At 40.7% G+C, this 18437-nt stretch overlaps 1 protein-coding gene and 1 long non-coding RNA gene across 7 annotated transcripts in view; one reads left to right on the top strand and one right to left on the bottom strand.

Annotated features, from left to right (window-relative positions):
* The window catches only part of sema3b (sema domain, immunoglobulin domain (Ig), short basic domain, secreted, (semaphorin) 3B), a 72137-nt gene that overhangs the window by 2991 nt on the left and 50709 nt on the right, over positions 1–18437 (bottom strand). For 5 of the 6 annotated variants that reach the window (XM_088368577.1, XM_088368579.1, XM_088368580.1 and 2 more), the window contains 14 exons: positions 11038–11442; positions 9837–9994; positions 9650–9712; positions 5370–5489; positions 4677–4770; positions 4411–4530; positions 4176–4318; positions 3858–3972; positions 2314–2383; positions 2014–2158; positions 808–1027; positions 413–504; positions 271–312; positions 36–193 (listed from right to left, as the gene is read on the bottom strand). In XM_088368577.1, the coding sequence (XP_088224703.1) occupies positions 36–193; positions 271–312; positions 413–504; positions 808–1027; positions 2014–2158; positions 2314–2383; positions 3858–3972; positions 4176–4318; positions 4411–4530; positions 4677–4770; positions 5370–5489; positions 9650–9712; positions 9837–9994; positions 11038–11197 (1700 nt within the window). In that variant the 5' untranslated portion in view covers positions 11198–11442. Of the gene's footprint in view, positions 1–35; positions 194–270; positions 313–412; positions 505–807; positions 1028–2013; positions 2159–2313; positions 2384–3857; positions 3973–4175; positions 4319–4410; positions 4531–4676; positions 4771–5369; positions 5490–9649; positions 9713–9836; positions 9995–11037; positions 11443–17003; positions 17509–18437 lie in introns of those variants that run through there. The other variant, XM_088368574.1, reaches the window with a different exon arrangement.
* Positions 9221–10412, top strand: LOC148402477 (uncharacterized). Its single transcript, XR_015857075.1, has 3 exons — positions 9221–9474; positions 9697–9772; positions 9867–10412. It is a non-coding gene; the product is annotated as an uncharacterized LOC148402477 (long non-coding RNA).

Below are 18437 nucleotides of genomic sequence, written 5' to 3'. Positions count from 1 at the left end.
TGGCGTGTGTTGTTTTTTATGAATTAAAAAAGGACCTTTTAGTGTTGGGAAGGTAGCGGGTGCAGGATGTCCCATCCCAGGCGCAGTAAGGGTCTCGGGCTAGGCAGCACTCCGCACAGGCTTTCCCGTACACGCTGCAACGGTGGAGGGGCACCTGGGCGATGCCTGTGTTGGAGCCCACGTACAGTTGTTGCTGCCGTGATGGAGCACAAAGACGCCTTAGAGAGAACGCATGTTTGAGGGGTTCTTGTTCGACACCACTGGACTTACCCGTTTGGAGGAGATCTGCATGTCGATGATAGACGATGCATCCTGAGGAGAAGAGGAAATTGAGAAATCAGTGGAATTACTTACAAAATATGGAGCAATTAACGAGATGACAGTTTATATGTGATCAATTTTTTCCCCCTACTTTGAAGACTTCCAGCTCTTCCAACAGAAGTTCTTCCATGTTTTTCCAACTTTCCTTGGGCACATTGATGACTTTGAGTACTGTTCCTTTGTCTAAACAATAAAACATGAAACAACAAATTTAGTTAACATGCAATTTAGATGTTAGCAGATTTACACAGTTTTCCCCTATATGATCCAATGACGAGTTTATAATTTTTTACCCAAATTGTGAATCCAAATTTATTATCTATTGCTGATAAACATATTTTGATGAAGTAAACAAAGAACCTTTCTTCAATCAAATTGTTGCTCTTTTGTATTTCTCATCGCACATCCTAAGATTGACTCAAGCATGAAAGTATAAATTCAGTGTTGTCCAGGTGTGATGTTGAGGTGCGAGTGAAATCATTTTACCTGTGCCAATAAACATGACGTCATACTGTCCATCAGCAGCGTTGACTCGGTCCACAGTGACCTGTGTGAAGCTGTAGTCCACATTGGTTCTGACGAAAACCGGCCGTCTGGTCATGGGGTACACCGGGTTGTACATCAGAGGGTGGTGACGGGCAAACTGAATCACGTCGTCTGGGAAACCCTTGGTGGACTCAAAACTGCCAAAAGTCTTGCTGGGACACTATTGGAAAAAAAGGAGGGAGGTTAATCATATGAGATTAGACTATAAGGCATTCATTGTTGTATGTTTAATAAAAAAAAAGAGAGATAAGGAGAGGGGGGCTGAGAGAAAGAGAGGGAGAGAGAGAGAAAGAGAGAAAAGCAAGCCAGTCGTGTTACTATGTTCTCCAAAGCAAGAAATTTGCTGACTCATCATCATCCACTCTGCCATGTCAATTTCATTTAGAAAGAACAGCAATATGGAGAAAATGCTGGAGGCGTGAAATGGGCTTTCGATAGTTTGCTCCATCTGACCGTCCCTCACTCCCTCCCCCCATCTGTCCGTCCATCCATTTCTTCCTTATTCTGTTCGGGGTTACTATATGTGAGCTGGAGCCGATCCCATTTGGTGCAAAAGGCAGACAAAGCCTGGCCCGGTCTGATCACAGAAGGCCATTCACTCTCACATTCACACAATCTCTGAGTGGGAAATATAATGAACCACACTGCTTGCACCAAAGTCAGGCAACACATTGTACTATCAGTGTCTCCAATTGCAAAGTATAAATACTTGATTGTATAACACAATGTATTGCTTATAAGAGGAGAGGTTTGCACTGTAAGTCAAATGCAATTATACTTTGGAGGCCATTCAATGGAGATTGCTCAAGTGTGGGAGAAAGCTGAGAGGCTGCAGAAAAAATCCTGCTGACACTGCAGGCCTACCAACACAAAAGCAATGTAACCACTGTGGAATTAAATCAAGTAGTCTAAATGCTGCAAAGTGTTTGGATTAACATCTCTCATTCAGGGCCTTACTTATTGTCTTGGGGAAATATCCAACTTCTTTTCTCTTTATTGGTCCAAAAATAATGATTTATTACTTAAGTTGCTTATTGAAAATGTCACAAGGACTTAGCAAAGGTCATTTGCAGATATTGATCAGGTTCCAAAGAAGAAGAACAAGTATGTTGCAGTGAGTGAGACGTGAGTGATCTTTTGACATACCATTCCTGGGCGGGGGTAAGGCACTTTTCCCTGGAAGGGGACCCATTGGTAGTTGGGCCCCTCTTTGTGAGCAAACGGCCCCAGGAAGGCCCTCCGGATATCATTCATGGAGTAAAGACACACAGCTGAGCCTTTAAATACACTGCTGCTGGGGGAACAGGGAGAGGTGGGTTAGATGCATCAGCGCGCACACACATACACACGCACACGCACACACACACACACACATACACACACACACACACACACACACACACACACACACACACACGCAAATAACATCCATCACTGGAGTCTGACCTGGAAGTGGAGAAGACCGTGTAGATCAGAGGATTCTTTCTGTCCCTGGTTTGCAGCAGGAATACATCGCCTGAGGATGGACACACGCTTATTCAAAGGTGCTTCCGGGGGGTCAAGGGTTAAGAGAAAGATACACGCCCTGTGGTTGTGTCTACCTAACTTCCATAGATATTTGAGTAAGATCTCTGCCCCAAGCCGTCCGTCCGTCCGTCCGTCCGTCCGTCCGTCCGTCCGTCCGTCCGTCTATCTATCTATCTATCTATCTATCTATCTATCTATCTATCTATCTATCTATCTATCTATCTATCTATCTATCTATCTATCTATCTATATCAAATCCATATGGTCTCAAAGTGAGAATGCTTTGCGCCAGCCACCTGGCACACCTGTCTAGCTGGAGGTGAACAACATGACGGTAACCCCAGTGACATCAGATATCGTTTCAAAGCAATATTGACCAACAGTCTTTAGGGCAACAGGTGCTGAAAGAAAATGCTAACAAGCCACCTGCAGTTCCTAAAAAAAAAAAAAAAAAAAAAAAAAAAGAATAATCATGCCATTTTGAATTTTTCCATGGTCTTAAAATTGTCCTAACGGTAAAATAGTCATTTAACGTGAAGTAAAGATCTGGCTTAAGGTGGTGCACAAAGCTTTCAGGTTCCTTCTCCTTTCATGGCAATGAAAAAAAAAAACGAAGAAGCACCAAGAAAGATCACATTTGAACCCCAAAATATTGCTGGAGAGATAAGTCTGCCACTGATAGTGATCAAGTCCAATAGACTAGTCAAAGAGTTTGGATAAGGGATGAAAAGTGGTGTGATTTCTACACCGACTTACATTCTTCAAGAAAAAAATAATTTGTTTTTTTTGGAGTGTTGTTTCTGCAATGGTTTGGCATGCATTCTTGTTTGTGAATGTGTAAATGGGTTGCAAATGAAGATTAGCTGGAAAATGATTCAATTTGAATAAAATGCCGTACTCCATTTTTCGTCCACATCAAAATTCCCTGTGTCTAAATTCCCAAACTTGTTTGTTGGACTTGAATTCTTCTCCAAGAAAATCAACTTAACATGCTTTGCTTTGCTTTGTGTACTGTGGCACCAAAGGCTTTCAAAAAGATCTTCCCACTCAGATGGAAACAGAATTGTCCAAATGAGAAATTATGCTACAGGGCAAGCTAAGTCCATTAAGTAATTGGCTGTATTATACAATATATACAGCTACATGGTCATGGCAAAACCTCACAAGCTGACTTCTAAAGTGAAGTGCCCCACAGCTTTTATCCGAGCTTGAAACAGAGCACGCTTTTTCACGTAACCTGAGAACACTGGTTGGATGTGATGCCAACACCTGGGGGGCAACTAGTAGCTAAATAAAGTCTTGTAAATATCCTCTGGCTCCCAATCTGAAAAGCCCAAAACTGTTTTTTTTTTTTTTTTTTTTTTGCTTGTTTGTTACCAAGACAAATCTGCAGCTGTCTTTGAACACACCATATCTCACAGAGCGCCCAAGGTTTATAAGCAAATTGTTTGAGTCACACTCACGTAGTTCGTCAAAGTACGTATCGCTGCCGTCAGCTCCCGGTACCGAGCAGATCAGGCGGGTTTTCAGAAACGTCGTCCACTTATTCACCAAGCTTCTCTGACCGCCCATGTCATTCTGTTTCAATGAAACAACATTCAAAAGTCAGATCCTGAGGAAAATATCCCAACAAACTCACATCATGAAAGAATAATTTTGATCTTTATCAAATAAAGGAAACTCTCAAGTCAAATGTCCCGAATGGTACTTCATTTTTAGATTTATGGATCTTTTTAGACAATTGCATTGGACTGTGTCTTGAACACGGAACAATATTTTACCCTGCAGAGTTGTCCAATGCGGGAGTAAGTAGACTTCCCCAATCCTTGGGCCTCCACCGCCGTCTCCCGGAATAAGAAAAACACTTTGTCATCATCAGGATTTTCACTTTCCGGGACCCAAAAGGAGCCGATAAATTTGGGCTCTGGTAAACAAGAAATGAGGAACAAGGAAATGTCAGTCACTGTTTATTAATGTTTTGCACGCAAAGGGGTCAAGCCCAAAGCATAAACACACCATTGAGCCAACGTGAGTCATGCTGCTCCGTGCGGATGGAGGGACGTTTCCCCAGACTTCGAAAGATGGTGAAGTCCCGCCCCATTAAATCCGTGGCCACACCTGCATACAGCTCATCACCTTGGAAATACAATGGAAATTTCTTTGTAACAACAAATTGCTAATATGACCTTTTGGAAACCTTGTGTGTTTTTAGATGCATCATATTGAGGACAAAAATCCAACAAAATTCAATAAAAAGTGCAAGTAAAAAATGTCACCATTACCAATGAGCACAGAAGCAGCATTATGGCGAGGATCATACGGACTCTTCCCTTTGCCATCTTCCATGTTGGAAGGGTTGATCTTGAAGACATGGTCCTGGCAGGGAGAACACAAGGAAACGGTCTTGAAAATTGAAAGGTCTACTCAAAATAATGAAAGAAAGAAATTACATTGCACTTTTTTAGGATTTTTTGTATACAATGCTAATACAATATGTGAATGTAAGCTATGAATAGCATGTATATTGTAGTATTCATTGTTGCAATTCATTCTTTTGTATGTACAAAGATAATGTTTAAATTTCTGTTTTGTGAATATTATTTTCTTCTTCTGTGCGGTTCATGATCTTATATTCCTTGTTGTCAAAAAGAAAAAAAAGTCTCTACTCTGAAGCATTGATATTAACTCGTGCTGTTTTTTGTTTTTTTTTAATTCAGCACTGAGCCTCATCTGCCTCATAGTCAGGAGATCGGCCTCAAATCTTAATAATAATGTGTGAGTGGAGTTTGCAAGTTCTTCCGCATTGATTTTACATATGTGCTTATCCTTCCTTATATATATATCAAAAATATGCTTCTTGGGTTATTTTCCTTCAGTATGAAATGGCAGAAAGTTGATCAGCAACCAGTCCCTGGCTCTTAGCTGAAGTCAGCTCAGCTATTTGTCTCAATGAACGGATGTTTGAATGTATTCACCTCCATCCGGTGGCCCACCTCCACAAAGGCACAAGTGGGATGGAAGGCTCCGGTTCCACAGGCGTACAGGTGGGTGCGGTTATAGTGGTGGACGATCTTCACATAGTTCACGCAGTCCGACTGAAAGACAGACACAGATGAAAATGTCATGGGCGTGACTCGTGATATTTACTTGCCCATTGTTTTCAGTAGACAACTGGGTATTTTTATGTGTGTATGTAGTTTTTCTTCTTCCCCCATCTAATGGCGCCTGCACACATTTGCTAAGCTTACAGTGGATGCCAAGAAATCGATTGAGAAAGATTGATTGGAGTTTTTTAACCCTTCAGTCTCAATCTGAACACTCATTAAAGATCAAGCGCACATTCGCAAATGCGGGGTGTTAAGGGGTGCATTGCCCTTTGATCTTTGACCTGCTATTGAGACAGCAGTCCTAATTCATGCTGTGACCTCAGCATGGTTGTACTCTTTTGTGTCTTAACTGCCGTGGTATGTCTTTGCTTTAACTTTCTCGCTAGCAATTAACGACACAGTCACCCCACTTCATCCATTATCCGCTACTTCTTGCCATCTGGACAGCGTGCAATTGCCATTGATGTTTGTGCACAATAGATGGGCAGTGTTCCCAAAATGGAATTGTTTATCCTTCATAAAAAGCAACATCATATTTTGCTTTTAATAAAACAATTTTACAGCGGAATTGCTTTTATGAGTTTAGACAAATTGATTCAATTACAATAGTGAGATGGCTAAATTGCTGGTTCCTTTTTAGGCATCGGTTAACGAAAATATGAGCAATGAATGACTACTAAAGAAGACAAACGCATAAGAATGATGTATTTTCTTTTAACGCATTTCCAAGCAATTTCAAGCAAACGGTCAGTGGTAAACGTAAAAAGACCGTCTAAGCCTGTACTTCCAGTCGATTTGCAACAAGACAAAAGCTTGAATAGCTATAGTGCTGTTTGTCTTCATTCTCTGTTTTGACTGAGTGTGAGGCAGTTTGGCCGCGTGAGAATGGAATTCCCTGTGATCCAGGAAACATCGTTGATGCCTGAGAACGTCTGTCTGAACATACAGTGGCGGTTGTCCAGTGGACAAACTTTAGATACACAACACAGCTCAGGAATGCCTTTGATCGCATATGCCGACCAGGACGATCTAACTGAGGACATTTTTTAGATTAATTCATCCTGGAATAGACAAATAATTATTCTGTGACCTTCCACAAAATCATACGCACACCATGGAAGACAAACAATGGAATGTCCAGATAGCACTTAGAAGGACATTTAATACTTTCAACATTAAATGAACAATGCCTCTATATGAAACTGACAAGATATTAGGGGGTCGAAGGGATTAGGCAGGCCAGTGTCTGCACTGTTGCAGTGTTGCCACTTTAGTTTTCACTTTGAGTAGAATCATAATGATGAGAAGTAGAAAAATCATCATCATCATCACAGTTCAGCATGCATGGATTTGTTCATTCGCGGATTTTTTTCCCCCCAATATTTTAATGTATAGTTTTTTTCTGCCCCCTACCCCTGGCCTCATTTTATCCTATCTGTCATGGAAAACAAATGTAATATTTATCAGCGTTATTTATTTATTTATTTATTTATTTGTTTATTTATTTAAATTGTGTTGATTTTTTTAATGATTGTTTTTTCTTTAATTTCTTTTGCAATGGGCGGCTATTATACGCAGAGTTTCTCTATTCTGTGGCTGGCCTTGTCCTCATCCCCTGTGAATACTGTATTTGTTTTCTACATTTCTAAGTATCATGTAAGTCAGCATGATTATTTGTATGAATCTCCACAGTGTAAAGGATTTCTCTTTTACCATGCTATTCTGCAAGTGCATGTTGTTCTTTTATTTGGAGGTCTTTGGATTTCTGTGCATAGTATTTATTACAACCATAATGATAGTGGGATTTATTTGGAAACAGAAAAATGGTTTAGGCTGCAACATATCGAGCAAAAATGCTGACTTTAAAAAGATTAAAAAAAATAAAAATATTTTGCAATTGTTTTTTTAAGATTTCTTCCTGTTTCCAGTTTGGTATGCTTGAAGAATTTACAACCTACATTTTGTGGTATTATTATAGAGTCTTCTTTTATTTTTTTTGGCCAGAATCGAGTTCTTCTTCAATATCCATCATGCTGTGTCCAACAACCACCGCAAGGCTCAAGGCTGCATTCCATTCTTTTCTCCATCCACACAATAATGGCAGTACCACCTTGGCCAAGCTGAAGGACGGTCAGTGGTAAATTACGATAAAGATAGTGATCCAGAGTTAACCACAGTGTTGAAATATTTTATGTGTGTTTTTGACTCAGTTGTGCATACCACTCCTTTGTTCAATTTTTCAACTACCACGTAATTCAAACCACCATCAAGGCTGAACAATCCTGAACAGGACAGCCATGAACTGAAAAATTGCGGTGGTAACATTCAACTTACATCGTCTAAATGGCAGTAATGCAAATTGTAAAGCGGATGTCAGGTCCAAAATCTGACCACATGAGAGGTAGGGGGAATAATTCTTAATTTAGTCAGTTGCTATACTGAAAAAATGACAGTTACAATCCAGTCTTGTAAGTGTCAGGAATGCACTTTACAGAATAGAGTCAATAGCGAGTACACCAACATTAGACTGCACCACGTTTAACTTCATTTTATCCTAACACTTGAATGTTAAAAAGCACACTTGAGCTGTCCTGCCTCCACTTAGCCTCTGATCAACATCATCTAAGTGGAAGTGGTTTCATTTTATTTCCATTTATTAGGGTAATTATTCATTACACATGAGTTAATAACTGTCTTGACAAGTTGTATATGTTCAAATATTACTTTAATGCCTGTAGCTCTATACAATAACTAAAGAGTTTATCATGGTAAAAGTTTGACCCTGGAAGAACTTATTTTGCCTTGGGCAAATTTGTTTGGAGAGGTTTTGTTCCAGAACAAATCATGTACATCTGCACAAGATTAGCTCTGATCAATATTTTATGGATAATTTTCCATGGTCTGTACCAGGGATGGGCAAGTGGAGGATGCGTCCCACAACCACATTCTGAGTAGCTCCTTGTTTTTTTTTTTTTTTTTTTGGACAAATCTAAATCATCTTAAAAAAATAAATACTAAAATACACAATAGAAAAATACAGTCGTCGTGAAATCCTATCCTTTTAGGAAATTAACAGTAACAGCAGTGCTTTGTGAAAACAAGTTCAGCAGAAATCCTCTCAAGTTAAACAACGGACTTCACTGTGCTCCAAAGGTGCTCTTCCAGTGAAGGCACATTTAGAGAGAAGCAACAATATGAGACATTGAGTGTGAACAAAGTGACTGGGAGGGCAGACCCAAAAGGGGGGGAGGCGCTGACCTCTTCCGAAAGAGAAAGCACGCGTTCTGGTAATTAGGGTCAACAAGGAAAGGTCAGCTCGGTTAGTTCCGAATGTGTCAGGCCTTAAGAAATGAGAGGTTGCTGTTAGATACTGATTAAAAACACACTCAAAAGCAAGAAAGACACTAAACAGGTCCCATTATGACACACACACGCACACAAACTCTTGTCCAGGTGAAAGTGGAAGCCTGAAGTCGTCAATGAATGGTGCTCATTGTGTTGTCTACATCTGTGTAATCATGCTGATAGCGGCTTTGTGCAACACACATACTTTTACATGCAGTGAAAACAGCATCAACAGAAAGCACTCAGAAGACACTTGAACATGTCAAATGTCATCTGAGTCTGTGTGGTCTATGGATACTCTCAATTTAGACACATAATCATCATATAGATTTAACACGTGGCAAAGTTTAGAAATATAAATGTAGATCAAAAGTACTATTGTTGGCATCCAATAAAAGGACGAGGAGGAAACAGAGTATGTTTAGAGAAAGTGTGAAGCGTAAAACCAGGGGCATGAGTTCAATACCTGGAACGCGCACACAGTGGAAGACATCTCCACCCCAGTTTTTTTTTTTTTTTTTTTTTACAACCTGGAAGCAAAGCTTTGTTAAACTCAGTGCATCCCAGGGAAAATTCCAGAGTGAAAGAACCACTCTGGCTGAAGCAATGATCATATCAAAGCCAAATGGTAAGCAGAGCTGCAGTCTTAGCGGCATTAGCTTCATTTGTTGTTTTCCATTTCATAGTCTTCTAAATGGTCGACATATTTGCACACGTATTATGCCCACCAATAATGACAAAATGTAACTTAGATATTGCAAATGCTGAAAACAATTGTGTTTAGACAATGTGAGCAGACTTACTGTGATATCCTTGCCAGCCCAGTTACATTCCTCCCTCCACTCAACAGGGGCAGGCCAGTGGATCTGAAACACAACAGTGGGACTCTTCATTATTTTTCCGTTGGTTTAATGGTGCCTAATCTAGTATGCAATATTTGTTCAATTTTATGCCATCCTTTAAGTATCGTTTTGAAATCATTTGCCCAACCTTGTGCTCTTGTTTGCCGATGTTATCCAGTGAGAGCGACAGCAGGAAGTTCTTTGCCCCAACAAAGAGTCGGCCCCGCTCCTCGTCCAGCAACAGAGCGCTAAAGCAGCACGATCGGTCCAGCTCAAAGCGCCTTACTCCATTGAACTGCTGCAATTCTACAAAGAAAAACGTAGGGGACCGGATTAGGATGTTACACCTTGTAACAAAATATGAAAGGCTACTTTCCTTCCTCTTTGAATCCCCAAAAAACAACTTCTTCGTTTTGTTTTTAAATTATTTTATCGAGTTAAGTTGGTGTGATGGTTTGACTAAAACGCCAGTTAAATGGAAGGTATTTCTAAACTTGAACTGTTTATTTCTTTGCACTTGATCGTATTTCTTGAAAAGAAGTTGCAGAACTGCATGTTTTGATTGGGATTTAGTTGGAATATTTCATTGTATTTTGAATCTCATTTATGGGCAAATTTTTGAACAAGTAACTCAAAACAATTGACCTGAAATAAAGCCAAGAGCGAAACAAGTTTTGATAATTTTTCCAGTAGAAGGTGGTCAAGTCATGTGGTAGATAAAAAAAGATTACGATTTTATCCATTTGATTTGCATTTTAGTTTAACTGCACCTTACGGCTAAAGACAAATATAATTGCTTGGTTCTTGTAACGTGCCGGTTTTGTGACTTTCCATCTGGCAACAACAATGTCAGGGGGATGATTGGGGGGTACAAGAGAGGGTACGCTGAACTTGTCACCCAAAATAAAATAGGTAGGTGTTGTGGAAACTGCTGCACAAAACGGATGGATGAGTGAAACTTCTACTACACAGGACTTCACAACAATACTACATACACTCAAAGGGACAATCAAACAACTTCCACTTTGACACCTGTTTGCATTTACTTACACCAAAATAACATTGTCATATCAACAAACGATACAAAAAAATAGCAACACTGTTTATTTATCTGCTTTCAATTAAAATGGTTTTGGCTTATATATGAGTTTATATTAGGGGAAATCAGCATCATGTTCTTAGTTGGTAAGGGTGGGGATCAAGCCCTTGGCACTCAAATAAAAGGTCATATGATGGATTTACTATTAGGATGCCGCTTTGGGTGTCACATTATAATATATTACAGTGACTGTAAATGAAGTCCACTTCTTCACGTCACTTGGATGATTCCTTAAAGCTTCTTGCCTTACCTTTATATGAGAGCTTCATACGCGGCGAGGACGAAGAGGAGGAGGAAGATGACCGTGTCACAGTGCTGGAAGAGGAAGCGTGAGCGGCAGCCAATCCCAAAAGAAGGAGAGAGCTGCAGGTGACCATCATGGCCGCCATCATCATCATCATGGTCATCATTCTGGCACAGTTTCTTTGAAAGTCCGCAATGGGAATGTGAGGATAACCTTAACACACGTCTTAAGGTCAAATATTCAACTGGAGTCCATTGGTTGAGAATCGCCTTATCGTGCCAAAGTTCCAGTCTTCTTTTGGACCTGCCGTCTTGGCATGGAAGCGTTCTCCTGGCAGATCCCCAAAGCAACAGATCTCACCTTTCACCTCCAAGAAGGGATGAAAATGTCACACACGCAACAGATCCAAATCTACAAATAGAAAAAGAGAGGCAAGATTTAGAGATGGACAGCAACAGATTCCCTGAATTTGCCTCACACGTACACACACGCACACACGTGACGATGACGGTGGGACAAGAAGAATATAGCATAAGCATAACCCAGCATAACCTTACTTGTTATCAAAGTCAATTTCCAACACATCCGGATGAATTTTTGCCGATTTGGCAGGCCAAGTTTGGCATTCATTGATTGGGTGTCAGGAGGCGGTCCCCATGTTTCAATTTTGTGCTTCTGCCATGTCAAGACTCGAGTCCGCTACGCTACTAGCACACCCCATTTGCTTTGATTGGCCTTGAGTGACCTCGATTGTGACCACTCCCACAGGGGTGCAGCCCTCCCTCTCACAGGTCCACCAGCCTGCGCTCATTTGCACAATTACCAAAATGGTGTATATCCCATTTCTGTGCAGAAATACACCATGCGCCACGGTGCATTTGACTCTTGATTTGCACGGCTCACGAAAATAGAGCCTTTAATGTTATGGTTTTATAATCGTTTTATAATCTGTCTAATCGTTGTGCTTTGCTTGTTTGTTTTGATCGAATGTTGCCGTCTCATTCAATGAATGTGTTGTTGTCAAGTGTGACAGTTATCAAGTTAAAATAGTGACTGTTTTATTGGAGAAATTGAACAGAGCCTGTGGCACAACACACACACGTACGCGCGCACACGCACGTATTTAAAAACTGTGGTCTGCTGACCACAATGATGTCTTTCAGGAGAAAGACTTGCATTTATCACATTACACCTTACAGATTTCAATGGCAACTCTGCTTGATATTTCTTACTTCCATGTTGGTAATGATTCCCTTAATTCATATTTTGACTACTTATAGCTTCATTTACAAGATTTTCCCTTAACTTCAGCAGCTTTATTTTAATGCACAGCTGTTTAAAGTACATTCATATGGGGATATGAATACTTTAATGGCTTCATTATCTCGGATGTTATTGATAAATTATGTCTGAAGTCATTTTCCAAAATACTGTCCTGACCTGCACTTATATTGTTTTAAGAATAAAAATTATAATACACGTGAGTCTTGCCCCAAGGAAAAATGGACCAACTATGGTTTTTCTTACAGCAGTAGCCATTTTTCAAAATTGTACACTGTTTGATTATTTTTCACCGTGTGACCCTGAATTGGTTAAGCGATGTTGAGACTGGATGGATTATTTTTCATTTGCTGCAATGCAGCCAAAACACATTCATTCAACAACTAAAAACTCACTCAAAACGTGTCCAGGGTGTGAGTGATCATAGAGTACAGTGCAAAAATAGTAGGCCACCATTAGATTTGTTGTTTTTGCAATACTATATTGACCGTATATGGTATAACTATAATGCCACTCAGGAGAGCGTGAGATTCCGCTACGCCCAAACAGAGAAAAATAAAGCTAGTTGTGTTCTATTTAAGTCCATCTCTTGACTAGCCAGCAGACTACTTCCTGGTTTGCGAATAATGATGGGGCGTGGAATCTTATTTTAATGCCATCTGCAACACAAAAACGGGTAGGCGCCGTTACTTTTTCCTCTACCCGTAAACCACCCCTCTTCACAGTTTTGTGTAATCTTGTTGCTGTGTGTGGCCTACCATTTTCTCTTTGACTATGTAGAAATGACTGCTTTGAGGAATGAAAAACAACAAAGCTCGTGGTGGGCCTGAGACTTTTTCGCAGTACGACAACTGTAGCAAGGGATATATTGCGCATATGCACACACATGTGCTGCTGGCACACATTTTATGAATAATGGAGCTATTGAGGACAAGAAACAAGCAAAGCTCTTATAAACTTACACAACTCCCTAGTCTCTCCAACACAACAGGACAGGAACATAAAACACCCATACCTAGCGGTATACATGAGACAGACACACACACTCACACACGTGAATGGACAAAGGTGCATATGCAAGCTTTTGAAACAGCACACATTTTGGTTTCCTGTGCCACACTGCACAGCTCTCCAAGTGAACAAAAGAAGTGTTGTGTTCTTCCCGTTTTGTTTTTTTTAACCTTGAAATTTAGGCTGCTAAGTTTGCGTGGCAAAACTGTGAAAAAAAACAAAAGCTTGAGATTTTCTTTGCCAACACTAAAGGAAGTGACTGATTATGGTGTGCAAAATGCATTTATAAAGCATGAATTGAAATTTGCTGTGGTGACTGGGGTGTGTGTGTGTGTGCGTGTGTGTGTGTGTGTGTGTGTGTGTGCGCGTGCGTGCGTGCGTGCGTGCGTGCGTGCGTGGGCTGACACACGCACACACTTGCCGTTTGTGTGGCGCTGCAATGACGCAACATATAGTGGTACACTTGCACACCTTTCACTTCATTGTCCCTGGGAGTCTGACACTATTGTCGACTGCTATTAAAAGCTCGACAAGTCTCATCGTGTGTTTGTGTGTACATTAATGCGTCCTCTCAGGACTCACGCACACATACACACAGCTTTTCTCGATCAGCACTTAACTGTGCACACGCATTCCCTGACAATTGCACAAACTCACAGCTAGCTCCTTAATGCATCTTAATAAAAAAGAAAAACCCATTGGGTCTGCTGACACTTTTATTCAGTTCAGCTCCAATAGACACTACCGCAGCATGCCAAGAGGGAGTGGACTAAGAGGAAATAAAGAAAGCGAGAAGTCCAGATTTCTTAGAGTGGGTGGGGGTCAGGCGTCCCATAAAAAAAAAAAAAAAGCCTAAATAGCGACGGGTAGACAAAGCAGGGTCGGCCTTCCGGGTGTGACAGGTTTTAGAGAGTGAGGTTAGAGAGCAAGCCAATGTACAGCACAACATAATGAATGAATGATGGCTATTAGCATTTAACCGGCAGCCCTTCTGAGAATACTACTTAGTTGTAAAGTTGGAGAACTGAAATGAGCTACAGTTGGAGGCTGAGACGAGGTGTTTGAAGGTGAGGATGTTAGAGGGCGAAAAAGCAAATGGCATCAGGGAGTACAGAAAGCAGAGTCATCGCATACCAATTTCCAACATTGTAACTAATAATGATGAGAGATTGTTGCATGATGTCTGCTTACTGCTCTTACCATGTGTCATGTTCACTACATGACAAAACGATTTTTCTAAATCATTCAGTATTCAAGGTTGTCAGCACTTAATCATAAGAAAGTAACTTGTCATAGCCGTGATGCTCGTTCACCTTGTCATTCCAAGTCAACGAGAGGCATAAGTAAGGAATTTAGTGCAATGTTACAAAAAGTATTTCCAGTGGTCGTTAAGCTACAACACTGACACATGAAGAAGAATGTGACAATCGTGACATCCCGCCTGTTTCAGCCCTGAAAGTTTGGAGGGGCAGATAGAGAGAAGGAGCGGGAGTTGAGACAAAAGGTAACTGAGAGAAAAGGACTGATTGTTTGGCTGTATGGGAGAAAATGAGTTTCCCAGCCTGCAACGCAGCACGTCTTATAGCTCTCCTTGTATTGGACCAATGAAAAGACAAAGGGATAAGGAGAAAAGAATCAAACAAAGGGCCACTAACTGGATTCATAAGGACACGTGTTAGTTAGGGTTAGGATACGATTATTATTATTATTATTATTATTATTATTATTATTATTATTATTATTATTATTATTAAAAGGGAGAACACAATCTATTACAATGCCCCCGTTTCCTCTACAGCTCAACGGCAACCCTAAAAAAAATTGATAGAAAGTGAATGTATGGAAGGCAGCTCAGTGGTGCACTAGTTAGCACGTCCGTCTCACAGTTAGGAGGGTGCCGGTTCGATTCCACCTCGGGCCCTCCCTGTGTGGAGTTTGCATGTTCTCCCCGTGCCCGCGTGGGTTTTCTCCCGGCACTCCGGTTTCCTCCCACATCCCAAAAACATGCTTGGTAGGCCGATTGAGCATTCCAAATTGCCCCTAAGTGTGAGTGCGAGTCCGGATGGTTGTTCGTCTCTGTGTGCCCTGCGATTGGCTGGCAACCGGTTCAGGGTGTCCCCTGCCTACTGCCCGATGACCGCTGGGATAGGCTCCAGCAAGCCCGCAACCTCCGTGGGTACAAAGCGGTACAGAAAATGGATGGATGGATGAATGAATGTATGGAAGTGTGTAAACGCCACCTGCTTGGGGGCTGCAGTAGCCACTAGAGGGCGTAAAAGAGTACTTTCAGTCTTACTGTAAAGGCTCTCTAATTCATTCAAAAAAAGAGGTGATCCAAAGTCTAATGGCGTAAGGGCTGTCTGATTAAATTCCAAATCCAGGAATTAGCAGCAAAACTACATCAAGGCTAAAATATGCTGACAGAGTCGAGGAAGGAGAAACAAGAAAATGAGCATGTGGTAAATAAATCCTTGGGGACAAGTACAGTTATCATCGCATCCACTCTTTCACTACGGAAAGACATTTTTATTTGCTCTAGTAATATGAATGTCTGTCCTTAATGTTACAGGTATCATATTTAATCTCGTATCGTTCCCTCCAGCCTGAAGTCATCATTTGTTATCAGTGTCAGTAGTTCTATTTCTGATTCTAGCAAAAGTTTGAGTTGATCTGACAATTGCAAGCGGCTGTTTTGTAGTCTGGGAAAGTTTCCATCACGTATTGGGCTCCAGATGGCTCTTGACCAGCAAGTAGCATAACACACTAATGTTCTCCTCTGTGGCTCTTTCAAGAACCACCGGGCTTGCTGCCTCAGAACGTCTCACTTCTCTTCTTTCTCCCAGCTTAAATCCTCTAAAGACTTGGAGTCACTTTGTGTCGGGCTCTTGAGCTATGCTTGATGTTTGTGGCTCTCCTGACTAAATGCAGTAAAGCCAAGTTGCATTAGATAATGGAGCAAATCATTTTTATCAAATAGATGTGACTGCTCTATGACTACGCACCCTTTTGATGTGGTTTAAAACTGGAAGGATATTTGGTAAATTATTGCTCCTTTGGCACGTCTTTCTTCAAATGTATGTAAATAAGTTCTGGGGTACAATTTAGGTTTCATCATATGGACTATATTTTTTCATGAGTACTTGTACAAGGCTGATTACTTGTCTGTGATTTCTTATTCTTTATCTTAGCAAGACATTTGAAACATTTGCGTGCTTCCAACTCAATCTGAACAGCAGAAGGCTCCATGAAGAAGTCCCGGGACATGTCTAAAATAGGTTTGGGACAAAAGCAGCAGACCCTCTCTCAGGTCCAACATCAGAAACCTCTGTTTTCATGACCAAATAAATCCCAAACACACACGTTAACATTTTGTATGTGAGCAACAGAAAAAGCATGGAAACTGTTATAAGTACAGCTGCAAGGGGGAAAGGAGGGCCTTAGTTAAAATAGTTACAATAAATCCTAATTGATGTGGCTGCCATGCTGATGGAGTGTTGCTAGCAAAAAAATAAGTAAGTGCATGACCACCATGTCTGTCATGTTAAGTCCAGAAGCAGCAGTGAGTTCAGCACAGCTTCCTACTGGAACCAATCCAAACAAAATCTCAAGACCAAATCCCTTAATTGCCCTTTTTTCTGACTAAATACACGAAGGAGGACCCAGAGTCAGAATAAACTCACCTGTCCATTTGCTTGTGGAAACCAACCACCAAAAGGGTTCAGTACTTCCAAGATTGGGATCAGTGTCCACCTGAGCCTTCCAACTCCATGCTTAAAAGTAGCTCATAAAAAAAAAATCCCTCCTATTTGCCACTACCATGGTGCACCTTGTCTACGAAGAGGTAAGTTCTAATGGAGTCAAGCAACTCCAACCCATAGAAAGTGGTCGGATGCACACAATTCCAAAAATTCAATTCCAATTGTATAATAAAAGAAAATCCTGTGATGTGAAAAGAGGGTAAAAAAACAGCAGGCAAAAAGTTCAGTTTTTGTCTCAGAAATGCTTCCAGAAAGAAAGCACAAGAAGGTACTCCCCAATTCTGCAGTCACTTTCACTGATGAGCGGCGGCACTCCGACTCCACTTAGAAAAACACACAAAAAGTCTTCCTAACATACACATGTGAGCGGGTCGTGCGAACACACATATACACACACACAGGAGCTGAGCGGCGCTGAAGTGCTCAGAGGGAGAGCAGGCAGGAATAATGGATTTAATTCAAGAGGGGAGAGACAGGGAGGGATGGAGCGATAGAGGGAGGAGGGAAAGGTGGGATAAAAGAGGAAGGGGAGTGGAAAGGGGCGTGTGCGTGTGCGTGCGTGTGTGTGTGTGTGTGTGTGTGTGTGTGTGTGCGTGTGTGGGTGATTATATGTCTGCGCACTATTGTATGTTTGCATTGGAAGCAGCTTTCACATTTTTCATTCTCAAATCATTACTTGGCAAAATGTGAATCAATGTCGGTAAAGCAATATTAATCCAATGGTTGAAATGCAGAGAATTTTCGGTATACTAAAAAAACAACTCGAAAAATTGTGGTTCCCAAATTGTCTTGCAATAAGAAGTGCGTCTTTGTTGTTGCCATGGCGACCCCGGTGGGCCAACTGGGACACCTTAGATTTTGTTTTATGCTGGCATTGGTGTTACATTTCAGAAAGGTTATGACTGAAAATCACTAAATGTTTTCTACTTTGACTTAAATATTTTATATTGTATGCATGTCACGTGGTTAATCACATACTCTGACATCAACATCACATGCAGTGCAGTCATACAACAACTTGCGTATTTGTTTTGTTAAATAAACCCAAAAGCTCGTGTATGAAATTAAATGAGAAAAATATGAAAACTAGACATTTTCACAATTATAATTTTACTTTGATTTCATATAACCAGAAATGGTCTGCTAGTTTTTGTATTTTTTTATAGCATTTTTATTTTTTTTATTTCTTTTTTATTTTTAGCTCTAGTTTATTTTTTAGTTTTTTTTCCACTGGAACAACCTCCATTCACACAAAAATAATTGTGATAGCCATGCATGGATGGATAATATCTCTAATGGTGGACATGCTCTAAATTAAACTCTGTCTTGTGATCTATTAATGGGAAGCAATTATTT

This window comes from Syngnathus floridae, chromosome 2 (assembly GCF_059516105.1).
Source record: "Syngnathus floridae isolate MCC-2025c chromosome 2, RoL_Sflo_1.0, whole genome shotgun sequence".
In the NCBI taxonomy this organism is placed as follows: domain Eukaryota; kingdom Metazoa; phylum Chordata; class Actinopteri; order Syngnathiformes; family Syngnathidae; genus Syngnathus; species Syngnathus floridae.
This window is presented reverse-complemented; position numbering and strand designations above follow the sequence as displayed.